The following is a 15,963-nucleotide window of genomic DNA, read 5'->3' as shown; positions in this document are numbered from 1 at the left end:
CCCCCCCCCCAAAAAAAAAAAACGAAGGAATAAAAAGGCTGAAATTTCTAGAAAACGAGTAAAAGAAAAGATAGATGATTTGAAATTAAGAAAATCTAAATTGACGAAAACTGCTGCAACAGAACTGGATGTTCTTGATTCAGAAATTGTCAAACAACAAAATATGTTGAGAAATATTATATAACATAGGAGCCCCTGAGTTTCTCCGGAAGCTTGCAGTATTACAGAAATAAATTTAAAAATACTAAAAAAAAAAGATATTTTTGATTTTATTTTTCTCACAAGTTGCATAATTTTTCTATTTGAATTTTTATTTGTATATGATTAACTTTTCTTGACTTTTTTCCCCTTTATATTTCAATATTGTCTTTTAAATGAAAAGTCAGTTTTAAGTGAAATCGTGATTTTTAAAAATTCATATTTTAATGTAACAAATGTTCTAGTTATGTTTTAAGAGTAAATATTATTTGAGTATACTGATACATATCTCACAGATTTGATTAACCCTTTATATCCTGACGACACTTGTGCATTTGGTTCCGCTTAACATTAAATAAAATAATATTTCCATAGTCCAAAAGATTTTCTTGATCTTTTTATTTAAATAGTTTTCGTATCTAACTACAAAAACACGCACGCTAAAAGTTTAATCTAATCCAGATAATTAAAAATATGTTTCACAAGTTTTCTGAGAATATAATTTGGGATATAAAGTGCTATTACGCAATTCCACTTTAATATATAAGTGTTTATCCTATTCAATCTATGATACTTATGACTAAGTAGCATATTATTACTAATTGAAACTGCAATGTTAAAAGTTTTGTTGGAGTGGGAAACGGCGGGTCAGGAATTTTATTGTAAAAGGTCAGGAAAAACCTGCAAAAGTCAGGATATTGTTTTCTCAAAATAGTGTAGGAACCCTGAAGTATCAAATTAAATAATGCAGTAAGTTACAGATTTTGGGCATAATCGACCTGTGTATTGCATATTTTAAACTCAGCTGACCAGTAGGTTACACAATTTTGAAATATGTCAGTCTGTTGATTATGCAATTATAAATATTGAAATCATAATAAATATAGAAATAATTAAATATTAGAGTAAAATAAGTAGAAATGTTTACTTTTTTATTAAATTAGGCTTATTATTTATTTAAATATTTTGTAGTTAATAATTAGTAAAGATTGAAAAGTATTTCATGGCTTATTTTAAACATTTTGCTATTAATTAAAGCAAAAGATTGAAATATTTTTTATTTACTCTGTATATTAGCCTCAGTGTAATAAAATTTTGTTACAATTTTATTTAAGCTAAATTTAGAGATTCAAAACGGTCAATATAAAAATATTTGCATTTGATCAGAAAAAACTTCAATTCCTAAGATTTCTTTTTTCTTTTAATATATTAGACTACAGCAAAATACCCTACTGGATTTGTAGCTAGCCAAAGGAATAATTTTTTTTAGGTGTAATTGTAAAGATTGAAGAGATAATTTTTTTAAATCTTAATCGAAAGCTTTTGCAATTAATCTGTTATGCTCTCATTATGATAACTGCTCATGTATATTTTAAGGTTTATTGATATTTAAATGCAGTTAGAAGGGGTTTTCTCCTTTTTTAAGATTAATTAATGTGTGTACCTTTTCCTGGTAGATTTTATGACTAATTTATTATTCTATTAACAACAATGATTTGAATGATAAATGCCTGAACTGTTCAAAAACATCTTATTTTTGACTGTCTCAAAATAATGCTAAACTTTTTTGCAAAATCTGCCTGACATCACAAGACAATTTAAACGTAAGTGTAGTATTCTATTCATGTACAGTGCTCAACAGAAAAAAGTTAACACACCTGGAATAACATTTGGCCCAAGGATCATATTTTTACATACTGGGACTCAATAGTTTAAAGGCCGAACCTTAAATATGCTAATTATTTAGTGCAGATATTGTTTTGATTTATGAAATCAGACCCCCTAACACATACTTTCTCTGAATAAACATACTTTTTTTACAGATTTGAATTACTCTAAAAAAAATGGAGGTTGCTGTTATCTGGAAAATATAGTCCCAATTGTTTGGTTAGGAATTATTAATTTTAGTGTGCGAGTATTCCACCGTATCTGCAGAAATAAAGCTAATTAAAAAGTTTTTACACACAATTAATAATTTAAGATTTTTTAATTTAATAATTGAAAAATTTTGAACTGTAAGGTATAAAAACTTTTTCACCAATTTAATCTATGTACCGTCAGATGGGGTGACTTTGTGCAGGAATTTTCAGTTTTCCAACTTGGACCTAATAAAAAAAATAGTTAAAAGATGCTGAATTGTACAGCATCTAATCTAAAATTTGTTGTTAGCCATCTGGGAAGTAATTGCACCTAGTTAAGAGCTGGTTTGAAATGTTTATTATTTGTAAACAATCAATTAGTCGAATGCGCAGTCACCCCGGGATTGGGTGACTTTGTGCAATGCAATAAAATAATGACTTAGCTCAGTTATTTTCATTCACTTTGACTTAAAATCGTTTAATAAACAATGTTTAACATAGTTAACGTACAATACAAGTATATTACAAATATGTACTAAGCATTAACAAATCTACTCAGGCCCGTCCTCAACGGGGGGTGGGGGTGAGAGGGGTGTCTCACCCCCCCCCCCCCTCTAAGGATTNTTCCCCCCCCCCCCCCCCCCGAGATATCGTCCAGTCGGCAAATTCAGGTTGAGTCGGCTTTTTTCTTTCTTTTTTTATTTACAAGTCAAAATCCCGACTTTGCCGAAATTCTTTCATTGTCGGATTTTTCATTGGTGATGAGATTTAAACGGATTTCAATGTTATCTGAGTTACGTCCATTACGGGATCTCAGACCCGACTCGGCAAATATTGTTGTGAATTGTGTTTTTAAATTTAGTTTTTTTTCCCCCCCCAAGAGTAACCATTTATGATAATTCAAAGCAAGATGACCGATAATACAAGCCAAAATCCCGACTTTGCCGAAATTCTTTTATTATCGGAAATTTCATTGGTGATGAGATTTACGGATTTCAATATTATCCGAGTTTTGTTTATTTCGGGATCTCAGACCCGACTCGGCAAATGTTGTTGTGAATTGTGTTTTTAAATTTAGTTTTTTTTTCTCCTCCAAGGGTAACCATTTATGATAATTCAAAGCAAGATGACCGATATTACAAGCCAAAATCTCGAAAACCAGTTCTCTTTTATTATTGTTTCAACGACGTATTCTTAAATTTAAAAAAATTTCAGTGACCTTAATTCTTAGTTAGCTAATAATGTATCATAAAATTCAGATATTAATTATCTGAATTATATTAACTCTTTATTAGAGGTTTAAGTAATTTTTTTAAAGGAAGTGATGAACTTACATGAGTCTTTTTTAAAGAATTAATAAATTTTAAATGAAATAATCGTGTCGGTGATGCAACCTATTTTTTTTCTTCTTTTACCTTCAAAATATTGGGGGGAAATTGCAAATAAGAGTACCTTTATTATTCAAAATATCTTATTTAAATTGTTAAATTCTGTTTAAACAACACAAATTATGAAATAATTTATATTTTTCTACTATGAAGAATTTTACTAACTCCAAAGGACTTTAAACATTTAAAAAAAAAGCATTTAATTTGTTAACTACCCTTCAGCTCATAACTTTTAAAATTCTATGATGATTGGATTATTATTTGAGTTAAAAATTTTTTAACCTAAAACAAATTGTTGAGGGACCATTTCATATCTTTAGAACAATTTAATCATCACAACAAAATTTGATATTCTCTATGGAAAATAGTTAACATATATGTGATCCTCAATTCACCTTTATAAAAATTTCTGTTTTGAAAATGCAATATTATATTTTGCTTTTAATATTCTTTTTCAAGAATCCTAAGAATTTTGAAACATTAAATTGAGTTATACTCAATCGAATCGACACTTCAATCATTTCACACAATTTGTGGATGGTTGCCGAGCTCAGAGTATTAAATGGTGTAATTTTGGATTCATTATTTCAATAAAAATACGGTGAAAACAGAGGAATTCTTCGATTCACGGAAAAGTGGCAATTCTGTTTGATCAAGCCGTTACCGGCACTATGAAAAGGAGCAAAAAAAGGATGGTGCTGCGACTCCAATCTTGTGAAGCAGCAGATAAAACCCTGGATATTTCTGTCAACTTGAAAAATCGAGGGTGTTTTAAAAGTGTTTAGCTAGAAATGCCCTAAGCTATATTTTCTCTTACTCTTTCTAAGAATAAAGACAATATCTTTGTCCACGTCGTTAAGAAGGGGAAGGACGGGGTTCAATGCACATGCAGCTGTGGTACCAATTACTTCACTGACCTGTCTTTAACTGTTTAGTACTGGTACTTAGCTACTCAAAGCGTATTTTATAAATCCATATTATTATTGAATGAAATAGAAAATCCGCTCACAAGCCAACGATCATCCAATCTACCGCAGCTTCTCAAGTTTAGAATGTAAGTGTAATTTTTTTTATTATTTGCAGTCTTATTGTTTAAATATTAAGTTTAACTAAATTGCGTTAAATGTGTTATTATTTTCCAATTAAATTATTTCCTCAATTATTGCTTAAAAATTTGGGTATAAGACTTTCTCAAAAAATAAATTTTCTTTAGAAATATATATATATGGGTAAAAATTGATTTTCATGAAGCAGATAAAATTATTTTTTAATCTCTTTTGTGCAGTAAAATGATTAAAAGAAAGAAAAAAGAGCAATTAAAAATGCTATGTTATTTATATTCATTAGTAGGAGCTAGGGATAGAAGATCACATTTGAATTCCGAAAATAGGAATTCTTTTTCCGTTTTTTACTTTTTACTAAGCTTTTTATTTTGAGTTTTAAATAGTACTTTTTTTTAAATATTTTTTCAGTTGAAATTATTTTTTATAGATCTTATTTAATTGAAATATCAAATTCTATATTTGTTCGTACGCTTTGTTTTTATAAGTCCAAACTGCAATCCTTTATGAACAAAAATGTGCTAATGCTTATTTTATTGAAAATGTAAGGTGATTAAAAATAGAAAAGTTTCAATTTTTTTTGATAAATAATTCTTTTTAGCTATTTTGTTGTATTTCTTATGTATTTAATGTTTTTATATTATCTTTTTGACTAAAGTTAAAATTTTTTCATTTGTTTAAGTTAATTATTAGTAAAAAAAAACTTACTAATTTTGTAATTATGTAAAAATTCAATTCACAGTTTTGTATTAAAAATGCAGAATAATCATTTTAGCAAAAATGCTATAATAAGTTTTTATTGTTAAATCTATTAGCGTTAACTGCACCAATGACAGTTGCGACAAATGAAGGAATTTTCAGCAAGATGAAATTGATTAAAAACTATCTTCGAACAACAGTGATCACTGTTGCTTTGCTGCGAACACTGCTTTTACTCAAAGCAGAAAAATATATTGTTTACAATATTAAGCTTGATAAGTTGGCAGAATATTTTTCACTTTTAGAACACCGTCGAAGTAAATTTATGTAGCTAATATAATATAACGTAATTTTACTAATATCTTAATTTTTTATCATTTTCATGTGAATTTCTTCATTTATAATTTAAATGGCAAATATTTTCAATGTTTCTCTACATTATTTTTCTTATTTTTTTAAAAATGAAAGGACAATTCACTTTTGAATGAATTTTGTTTTGAATCAATATCTTATAGAAGACTGTATTTGTTGATTATGACTTACTTTCTTATCTTCAAACAGTTGCTCTAATTAGCTTATGGTAACAACGTTTAGATGAAATGAATTAATTACTGAGTGATTTTTCAAAAAATATTTAAATATAGAGTAAAAAGTATCTTAAAGTTGCATTGAAAAACATTTAAATTTACAAATTTATTTTTTAATATTATTTCCACAAACAATTACTGATTACTATTACTGAAAACTTATTTTAATTGAATAAGTTTCAGTTTATTTAAAAATAGTTCTTTTCTTTAATATTTTGTAACCATTTTAATAATTAAAATTAATAGAAATGTAAAAACTATATTTTCTTTGTATTATTTTGAATAATTACTGGTACTATTTAGTTATCAATAATACCACATTTTTCACCTATGGCGGTTGCATTTTTAAGTGCTGTAAAAATTATTTCGATGAATAGCATTATGTTTATAACTAGTCGAAATGATTTCAAAATAAACTTTGAAAGCTCAAGTTTTGTTTGATTATCAAGCTTTAACCATATGCAAATTGTGTAAATATATATATATATGACAGTCGGCAAAATAAACTTCAACGCCGCCCTCTCGAATCGGTTAGCGACGGGCCTGAATCTACTTAAGATTAACATAAAAACTTTAATTTTTAGATTCTTTCTTATTAATTAAATCTTAGGTAACTTTTTTTATGATTTTCTGGTACAATCAAACATTTGATATGTATTGACATGAATGAACAGTTAAATTAATTCCCTCATTTAACGCCCCCAAATTGCCTCCAACTCTGCAACTCAGAATGTTCCTCTCTTATTAACAGGAACGGGTGCTGTTATCAATCTAACAATATCCTCAATTTTGTAGGCTTCTGGTTTTTCGCTTTTAGGCCACTTCCAAATGAAAAATAATATTCACCATGAGATTTCCAATGCTTCGCACGAATTTTGTTTGAAATTGTGTTTCGGTGAATTCCGAACTTTTTTGACACTTTTGAAACAGATAAACCATTTTTTACTTCTGCCAAACATTTTTCTAACGCTTCTTTGGTGTAATCACAATAATTTCCTGCTCCAGGCATTCTTTTATAAGTCCTTGACATGTTTTTCTCTGATAAAAAATATTGCACAAAGTCACCCCAGGGTGCATTTTTTTATTAATTATTAAATAACTAACATTATAATAAATAAAAACAAAAAATTATGCATGATTTGTTATTTCAATTGATAAGACTTTTAAAGTATTACCTACCTTCCTGGCCAGGATGACTAGAACTTCGTCAACCGAGCAGACTTTCCAGCCTCCGATTTTGCGAAGTTAAAAAATTTAAACTGTTAGTAATTTGAGCTCACAATTTTCCAAGAACGATTATGTATACACAGCCTGTTCTTGATAAATCATTAGTTCGTTATGTTGACAACTCAAATCAGTTGATACCGAGCTGGAAAAAAAAATACCCCTAGATGGCACGACGCAAAATTCGACGGTTTGCACAAAGTCACCCCATCTGACGGTAATTTGGAATTGCGAAATCCAAAATAAGAAAAGAATCTTTTATTTAAGAATTATTATATTATGAAGAATTATGGTAAAAAAATGTCTGATTATAAGGTTTAAAAATTTTTATACCAATTTAATCTATGCAATTTTAAATAACGAAATTGGAAAAGAATTAGTTAAATAATATTTGTAATAAATTGCAATGTTAAAATAAAATTAAAATATGCAAACTTTTTAATAGTCTCTTGTCTAAACTATTAGGACCATATTTTACAAATTGCATCTATGAAAACTTTACTTCAAGGGTCCCTTCGAAAAAAGTTCTCAGATTATTAAGATAGAATCTTAGTTTGTAAAAATCCCATCAATATATAAAAAGTGATTCAGTGTGTTCATGTTTTTTTGTTTGTTTGTTTTTTTAATTTTGCACACTATTCATCTCATTTTACTTGAAAACTGTCCATCTTTCAGCCTCAATTTAATGTATTCATGCATCGAAATGCTTCCAGTAGTTAAGGGCTTTACCTTCAGTAAAAGATGCGCAGTCAAAATTTCAGAGTTATGCTGTTATATAAAGCATTTTATTTTCCAGCTAAGATACATGCTTCTAAACATGAGCAGGGCCTGTGCTAAGCATTGCCACCTCGCCAAATGCTTTAAATTCATTAATTGGCAAACAAAATTGTGTTTGGTTGAATAATTTTTTCCACTAGAAAGAAAAATATACATTAAACTCGGACCTCAAAATTACGTCAAAATGAATTTTTCTAAACAAATCAGTAGTTTTTATTCGATTACAGTCATTTTCGGTAGATTCGCCACATAACCAATTTGAATTGGGTCTAAATAATATAAGCCTGAAACAAACTACCATAAAACAGTTTTTTATGGGAACAAAATTCATCATAAAAAATTTTTAAGATTTGCATTTGGCTAAGACTTTCAAAAATTGACGAATACTTTTGATATTTGGCTAATTTACTAGACTAATTAATCGAAATCCGTAGCGCAGGTCCTGCATATAGGATACAATTCAGAGACCTGTTTACTATAGAAATAAGAATTTAAATTTGAAGACAGCCTTTTATATCTAATACTTGTAAGTGAATATTTTAACCAAAGTTAATCAACTTAACAGTTTATTTAACTATTTTTTATTGCTAAAAATATTTGAATAATAAATGTTTTTACAAGTATGGTAAAAGTTACTAACTAGGTATTGTATTCATTAAGGTGCAATTATATTTAATAAAATTAATTTTTTTTTACTGATAAACTTGAAAAAAAGGAACTTTGATGACATATCACCATACCTAGGAGTCTATAAAAGTTCAAAATGTCCTGAAACTAAGCCTTATCTTTAGAAGCATGCATACTATTTAGTTAAAAAGTGGCATATCTGAGTTTTGTTATGAAATTACAGAATGGTAGTTGTTTTGAATATTATCAACAACAAAAAAATAATAAATAGTATTCTTGCCTTTAAAACTTTCTAATTTGAACAAACCAAAAAAAAAACTTTTTTCGTAGCTCATCCCTGGTACGAAATCAATCCACAATTGCTGCAATTTACACTAAGTCATTTGCTAGTGCTGCATCTCTAATCAGCACTAAACATTTCTCATGGGTGCTTTATTATCACTAATTAATTCTTATTTTGGTTGGGTATTTCCTTTGCTTTTTAAGCAGAATAATCAGCAGTAGTACCTTTCTAATAATACTTGTTGAAATAACTTAAATGAATTTTCTCTTTTCATTTTTCAATAAAATGTAAAATTATTTAGATATAAAATTTAATGCAATACACAAGTTCTTTTACCTTGATAGTTACAAAGTAAAGAAAATACTCAAAAACAATTTAGTTATTTGCATTCATTCTAAACCACTTTATAGAATATTTAAAAAAATATATATCAATATGTAGAAATGCTGATATTTTATAACTAACATAACATATTTCTGTGTTTTGTTTTAGGACAAAAGAGTAATAATATGGACAAAAACCAACGAGACACCATGGATTCCAAAAACCTTGCATACTTTTGATGATGTAATATGGCATGTTAGTTTTTCTGTTACTGGCAGCATTTTGGCTGTTTCAGGAGGAGACAATAAAGTAATTATATTCTTAATGCTATGCTAGAATATGTTTTCTCCATTTATCAACATATCATCATTTATTTTCAGCATTTTTGGGATATTAAATTTTCTATCAGCTGCGATAATTGTTGTAATAAGGACATTACATAATATCAAATTATGAGAAAAACATGCCCATTCATTGTCATAATGTTGGCTATATGACTATACTCTATTATGAATCACTTACTAAATGTACTATATTATTATCCTGAATTAACTCAGGTATGCATATATTGCAAATATTTATTATCCTGAGAAAACTCGGCGTAGTAGAATTAGTCAGTACGTATTGTTTTATCACATTTTTTCTCGGCTGGAAGCAACAAAAAAAAATCTGCTGTGGTTGGAAGTTCGTCAAGTTTTTTTTTGAGTTTTGCTGTTGGATTGTGGGAGTGCGCACATGTTTTGCGCAATTGTATATACGATAGTTCTTGGAATTAACATTTAAAAAAAAAAGAGTTAAAAAAATGGCATATCACTTCACAGGCATTTGGAAAGTATCACTTTGTGTTGTCCCTTGTTTTAAAAACTATCATACAGTGATGAATATTTAACTTTTTTCATTTACCAGAGATAACTCAGGATAGTAAACTTATAGTAAATTAAATGTTTTTTTTTTACACATAAAAAAATTTTAATTTTAATTTAAAACTAGTGTATTACGTTTTGTTTTAGTTTTCCTTGTATTTATTGATAAAATAAAAAAATATGTTAATTTTTAGCATTTTTTTTTTTCAAAAAAAGTTTGTAAGGGAAGTGCTAAAATGGAATTTTCTTCTTACAAAGAAATTCTTATGCAAAGTGGGACATAAACAAAGAATTTAGTTGATGAACATATTGTAAGATATTTTGGAAACAATTAAATTTTCTCATTCAAGAGCATATCCTGACTTACTATAAATATAAAAGTTTTCAATGTAAGAAGAAAAAAAAGTTTTGTCAACTTTAGATTTTCTATATATTTTAAAGTTGATTTTCTTAAATTTAGTAAAATATCACTCAAAATGTCTTTCCACTAAGCTCTTAATTGTAAAGAAGAAAAATTATTTACATTTAAGCCTTATAGAAAAAAAACTTACCTGTCTAGTTTAAGAGAATAATGCTTGTTTATGTTATTTGTGATCAAATTATGGCATTGTGTTTTATTCATTATAATTTTGTTTTTCAATAAAAATCCAACTCTAAACTAATTTTATAATTTGCTCAAAAAAGTAATAAATTTCGATAATAGGTGTCATTTGTTTGGTTTGATTTTATTTTTAATCTGAATGTCTGATATGATACTTAAATGTTTTGAGAAAGCTAAAAAAAAGATATTATTATAATGTTAGAATATTAATATAACAGAGACTATTTTTAAAAAATAAAACTTTAACATAGATGCAAATAAGACAATTTGTTAAAATTTTTGACATGCTATTTTAAAATGTGCTAATGATTAGAAGAAATAAAATTATTTTGAGAGTGCTGCTGTAAGAAGGAATAAGTGGAGTGAGGGAAAAAAAACAACCAAATATGTAAAATAAACAACATTGAAATCAAATTCAATTTACAGAGGTTCGGATGTCCAGTGCACCAAAAAAAAATGGACCACCCTAAATGACTTCTAATCTAATGATCGAACCATCAAATTTTAGGACTCGATCCTAATGGTTCGAGGGTGATGTCCTCGAATATGCTAATTAATTAGTGCTGACGATATTTTAAGTTACGAAATCAGACACAAAAACGCACTTTCTCTGAACAAACATACCTTTTNCCCCCCCCCCCCCCCCAATTATAGGGGAAAGACACAATCTGGGAAATATGATCACAATAATTCAGTAGTCGGGAGAGCTCTCCAAAGTTTGAACCCCTTTATATTAATTTTATTTTTCGCATATTTCGCTATATCTCAAGAAATTTTTAAGCAAATTGAATAATTTTTACAAGCAGTTATAAAATTTGTTTATCCGAAGGTAATTACATGCAAAAAGTAACTTGTAGTAAATGTTTACTATTTTATTTAATAAAGGTCAAACAAATTTTGAATTGTTAGGTATAAAATTTTGGCATCATTTAAAGAACATAATTTTACATAACAATTCAAACATTTTTTGACCTTTATTTAATAAAAAATAATAAATTTTCACTAATAGTTTTTTTTGGCATGGTATTATCTTAAGATAAAAAAATAAATTTTATTGAGTGCAAAATTTTTGGAATTTGCTTAAAATTTTCTCAAGATATGACGAAATACACAAAATTTTAAATTAACATTAAGGGGTCAAAATTTTTGCAGCTAACATCTATATTCTGGGGGTCAGAAATCCAAATCCGTCGAACAGAAAGCTATGTTTATTCAGAGAAAAAAAATTTTTTTTGTCTGATTTCATAACTTAAAATATCATCTGCACTCATAGCAAGCATATTTGAAGCTACCTCCTAAAGCCATTAAGATTGAGTCCTAGAACATGAAGATCCGATCATTAAATCAAAAATTATTCAGGGTGGTTCTTTTTTTGCTCACTGTACTCTAGCAACAACTTTACCTGGACCCCAAGATGGGTTTAAAATTGGCTCAATATGGGTCCTATATGAGCATGCACCGTGGAACCAAAATTGGGATAACAATTTGGATTTTTTAATATTGGTCCTATATAGGCCTATATTGGCTGAATAATGTATATAAAATATTTGGTGAATCTGACAATTCTATATTGGGCCAATATTTAAAAATAACGGCCCTTTAAGCCCTTATTGAGCCAATCTTCGTGAATGTTGGTCCAAGTTATTTTGTTGCTGGGGCACATTTTGGCAAATAATAGACTAAGAATGCCATTTTTTAAAAAAAAGTCTGTAGCTGTAGGAGCAAAACTAATTGCAGATTTAAAATTCCCACTTCCAAATTAGGCAAGATCAAGTATTTGTGTAAATGCAACAAAAAATTTGTTCCCCAGTGTTATTGATCACAAAAAAATTAACGCTATTTAATCAAAATAATGTTTTACTTACTTGCTGTTATTCTAATTAGTGCGATTTTTAACCGATTTACTTCAAATTTTGACACAATGTTAGTAATAAATATAGTTTTCATTGTACATATTTTAATTGGGTTGATTAGTTTCGAGCATTCTCAAAACTAATTTTTGAGGACTGACAGATTCGGATTTCTAACCCCCAAAATATAGAGGAAGCCGCAATCTGGGAAATATGGTCCCCATATTTTGAACCCCTTAATGTTAATTTTTTTTAATGGTGGGCACTTGGGATGTATTGTCCCATTGGCCTCATTATGCCAAAACTGCTATTCTCTTCTCATTACCCAGTGGGCACCTGTGACAAAGCCACGGCGGTGGAGCAGCGTCGCCCACGTCATACAACCACAAACCCGTTTATAGGGCGGGTCACATTCACACAAAGGAGAAAGGACATAGAACACAAAAGATTAATTTTAATGTTAATTTTACTTTTTGCATATTTCGCCATATCTCTAACTCTTTAAGCAAATAAAAATTTGAATGTTGAAAAAATTTTGCACACAATTGTAAAATTCGTTTACCCAAGGATAATTCCAGGCAAAAAATAAATTTCAATAAGTATTTATTAATATTAAGGGGTCCAAACTTTAGACCACTCTCCAGACCAAATTATGGGAACCATATTTCCCAGATTTCGGCTTTCCCCTAAATTTTGAGGGTCAGAAATCCGAATTCGTCAAAAAAGGTATGTTTGTTCAGAGAAAGTTTGTTTTCGTGTCTGATTCTGCAACTTCAAATATCGTCTGCACTAATTAATTAGCATATTTGATATCACCATCTCAAACGTTTGAGTCCTAGATCCTGAAGATCCGATCAAAAGTATTTCTGGGCGGTCCGTTTTTTTTCCCACTGTACAAGTGTCCTTTATATTATTATAATTTTCATTCATAAAATTTAATCTGTTCATACTTTTGTTTCTAGGTTAGTCTTTGGAAAGTAATAAATGGCCAACGTTGGGTTCACCTCAATGATGTCAATCAAGGGCAGATTGACCAGGAGTAATATATTTTCCATATTAAAAGAATTATCAACATATAAAATTGCTCAACTTTTTATAATTAATACTAATACATACAGCTATTTTTCAATAAAGTGTTTTTATTCAAATTTGGTGTAATTTTATTTTATGGTAACTTGCACATGATATACAGTGCGCACAAAAAAAAATCTCCGTGTATAACCTTTGATCTAATTATTAGATCTTCACACACTAGGACACAATCCTAATGGTTTGAGGGGGTGACCTCAACTATGTCGATTAATTAATGAAGACTATTTTTTAAGTTACGAAATCAGATACAGAAGTGCTCTTATTCTGAATAAAGTCTTTTTTTTTTTTTTTTTTGACAGTTTGGATTTCTGACCCTCAAAATATAGGATGTAGTGGTCCCAATAGTTGTGTTAAGAAAGCAGTTCAAAGTTTGAACTCCTTAATGTCCATTTTACTTTTTGCATATTTGGCCGTATCTCACAAAATTTTTAAGCAGTTAGAAAACATTTTGCACACAATTATAAAATTCATTTAAAAATTATTTTATTTCATTTAATAATAGTAAAAGAAAAATTGAATTGTGAACTATCCATTTTTTACATCATTTTAAATATTGTAATTTTATATATCAGATTATAAAATTTAACACGTTGAATGCCACGCTTATTTTCATGACTTGCCAGTCTGTCCAAAATGATTTACTCAGTTTGTATTGCATTCATTTCTTCAAACCATTTTAGTAACGATAATATAAAAAAATTAAAAGCATTAAAAATTTACTCGAATTATGTGTTTCTAATAATTTTGGCTTCTCCAGTCACTGGTGATCCCCGTGGCGCTACGAACAAACTCGGTGCCGGTCACCGGTGACCCCATGGCATTCAACATGTTAATCAGGTGAATAGTTCCTAAGAAATCAAATATATGATAAAAGATTGAATATGAGATCAAAATTTATGTGGTTGTTGTTTTTTTTAGCGCACTGTATAGTTAGCAAAAAAAAGACACCACCCTAAATATCTTTTGTTCTTATGGTTGGTTTTTTCAAACAAAATGCCAATTTTATTCCTTTAAATTGTTGGCCTCTGACATGCTAATTAATAAGTTGTAATAGATATAGAATTTTGACCATCAAAATGCAGAGGTAGTCACGATTTGGAAAATATGATCCCAATAGTTTATTGAGGAGAGTGGTTGGCACTTTAATGTTTTTTTTAATATATTTGTACATAGAAGATTCCTTGCAAAAACAATATATAATTATTTTATTTAACAATGATCAGAAAATTTACAAATATTTGATGAATGAATTTAAGCTAAATGGTTTTAAATGACAAAATTCAAATAGGTTATAAAATTTTATAATTGTGTGAAAACATTTTTGGATTTGCTTAAAAACTTCCAGAGATGTGGCTTAATATGCAAAGAGTAAAATAAGTATTAATTCAGATTGCAGACATTTTCGAAATTGCAAATATTTTTATTGTCAAAAATTCGAAATCTATAAGCAAAAAATAATATACAGGTTATGGGACAAAATAATAGGAACACCTGTGAAAAAATGAAAATATTTTATTAATAAGGAGTTGGGGCCACCTTTGGCCTGAATGACAGCTTGCATTCGACGTTGGATTGACAAATAAAGGTCTTGAACAAAGTTCATTGGAATTTGCAGTCATTCCTCTTGCAGGGCTATCTCGAGTTCTGAGAGTGTGCGTGGAGGAGGAAACCGAGCACGGAATTTTTTCTCCAAAAAACCCCCACAAAGGCTCAATGATATTGAGATCAGGGGACTGAGGACACCACGTTAGATGGTCCATCTCATCATTATGCTCATTTAACCATGTTTGAACACAGTGAGAGGTGTGAACAGGGGTGTTGTCATCTTGGAACACAGGACATTCTCCCAGAAAGATAGTATGAAGCATAGGGTGAAGATGATCTGCAAGAATGCTTCGGTAATGGTCCCCTTTGACCACCCCCTCAAGACAACGAGAGGTCCCAATCCACGGGCAGATATAGCACCCCCACACCATCACAGAACCACCTCCATGTTTCACAGTTGGAACAAGGCAGTCAACATGAAATGCTTCTGCCGGCGTTCGCCACATGTCCGGTGGTCTGGAATAGTGTAAAAGAGGATTCATCAGACCAGATGATTTGTTCCCATTGCAGTTGTGTCCATTTTAGGTGGTCTTGGCACCACTGTAGTCTCTTCAAAGCATTCCACGCTGAAACTAACGGTTTTGGAATAGCTACTCTGCCATGAATGTTAGCAGCATGCAACTCCCGTTGAATAGTTTTCATGGATACGGGGTTCTGAATGTGGGTATTCATCTCGGATGTTATCACCGGCAGTGCAGTCTTGCATTTTCGAGCAACTATCCTCTTCAACACCCGTCTATCACGGTCCGACAACTTCGACTTCCTGCCGCTGTTGTGTCTCGCCAAAGACACCTTACCCAACTTTGTGTATGCCGACAGTCCTTGATACAGTGGTCCTTGAAACACCTACAGGGTTCGCTGTTCTGGACACGGACGCTCCAGTCAGACGAGCTCCGATTATCATGCCTCTTTTAAGGTCGGACAT

General features: G+C 29.7%; 2 protein-coding genes across 4 annotated transcripts in view; one reads left to right on the top strand and one right to left on the bottom strand.

The window, feature by feature from the left end:
- LOC107443174 (protein SEC13 homolog) overlaps nt 1-13,489 on the top strand; it is a 64,026-nt gene extending 50,537 nt beyond the window's left edge. For all 3 annotated transcript variants that reach the window (XM_016056958.3, XM_016056957.2, XM_071187587.1), the window contains 2 exons: nt 9,196-9,336; nt 13,304-13,489. In XM_016056958.3, coding sequence (XP_015912444.2) covers nt 9,196-9,336; nt 13,304-13,384 — 222 coding nt within the window. In that variant the 3' untranslated portion in view covers nt 13,385-13,489. The remainder of the gene's footprint in view (nt 1-9,195; nt 9,337-13,303) is intronic.
- Nucleotides 13,490-14,899: 1,410 nt separating this feature from the next.
- On the bottom strand, nt 14,900-15,963 carry LOC139427001 (uncharacterized). Its single transcript, XM_071187279.1, has 2 exons — nt 15,836-15,963; nt 14,900-15,494 (listed from the first exon to the last, which is right to left on the bottom strand). The coding sequence occupies exons 1-2, from the start codon at nt 15,961-15,963 to the stop codon at nt 14,900-14,902; spliced, it is 723 nt and encodes a 240-aa protein (XP_071043380.1).

Source organism: Parasteatoda tepidariorum, chromosome X1 (genome assembly GCF_043381705.1).
Source record: "Parasteatoda tepidariorum isolate YZ-2023 chromosome X1, CAS_Ptep_4.0, whole genome shotgun sequence".
In the NCBI taxonomy this organism is placed as follows: Eukaryota; Metazoa; Arthropoda; class Arachnida; order Araneae; family Theridiidae; genus Parasteatoda; species Parasteatoda tepidariorum.
This window is presented reverse-complemented; position numbering and strand designations above follow the sequence as displayed.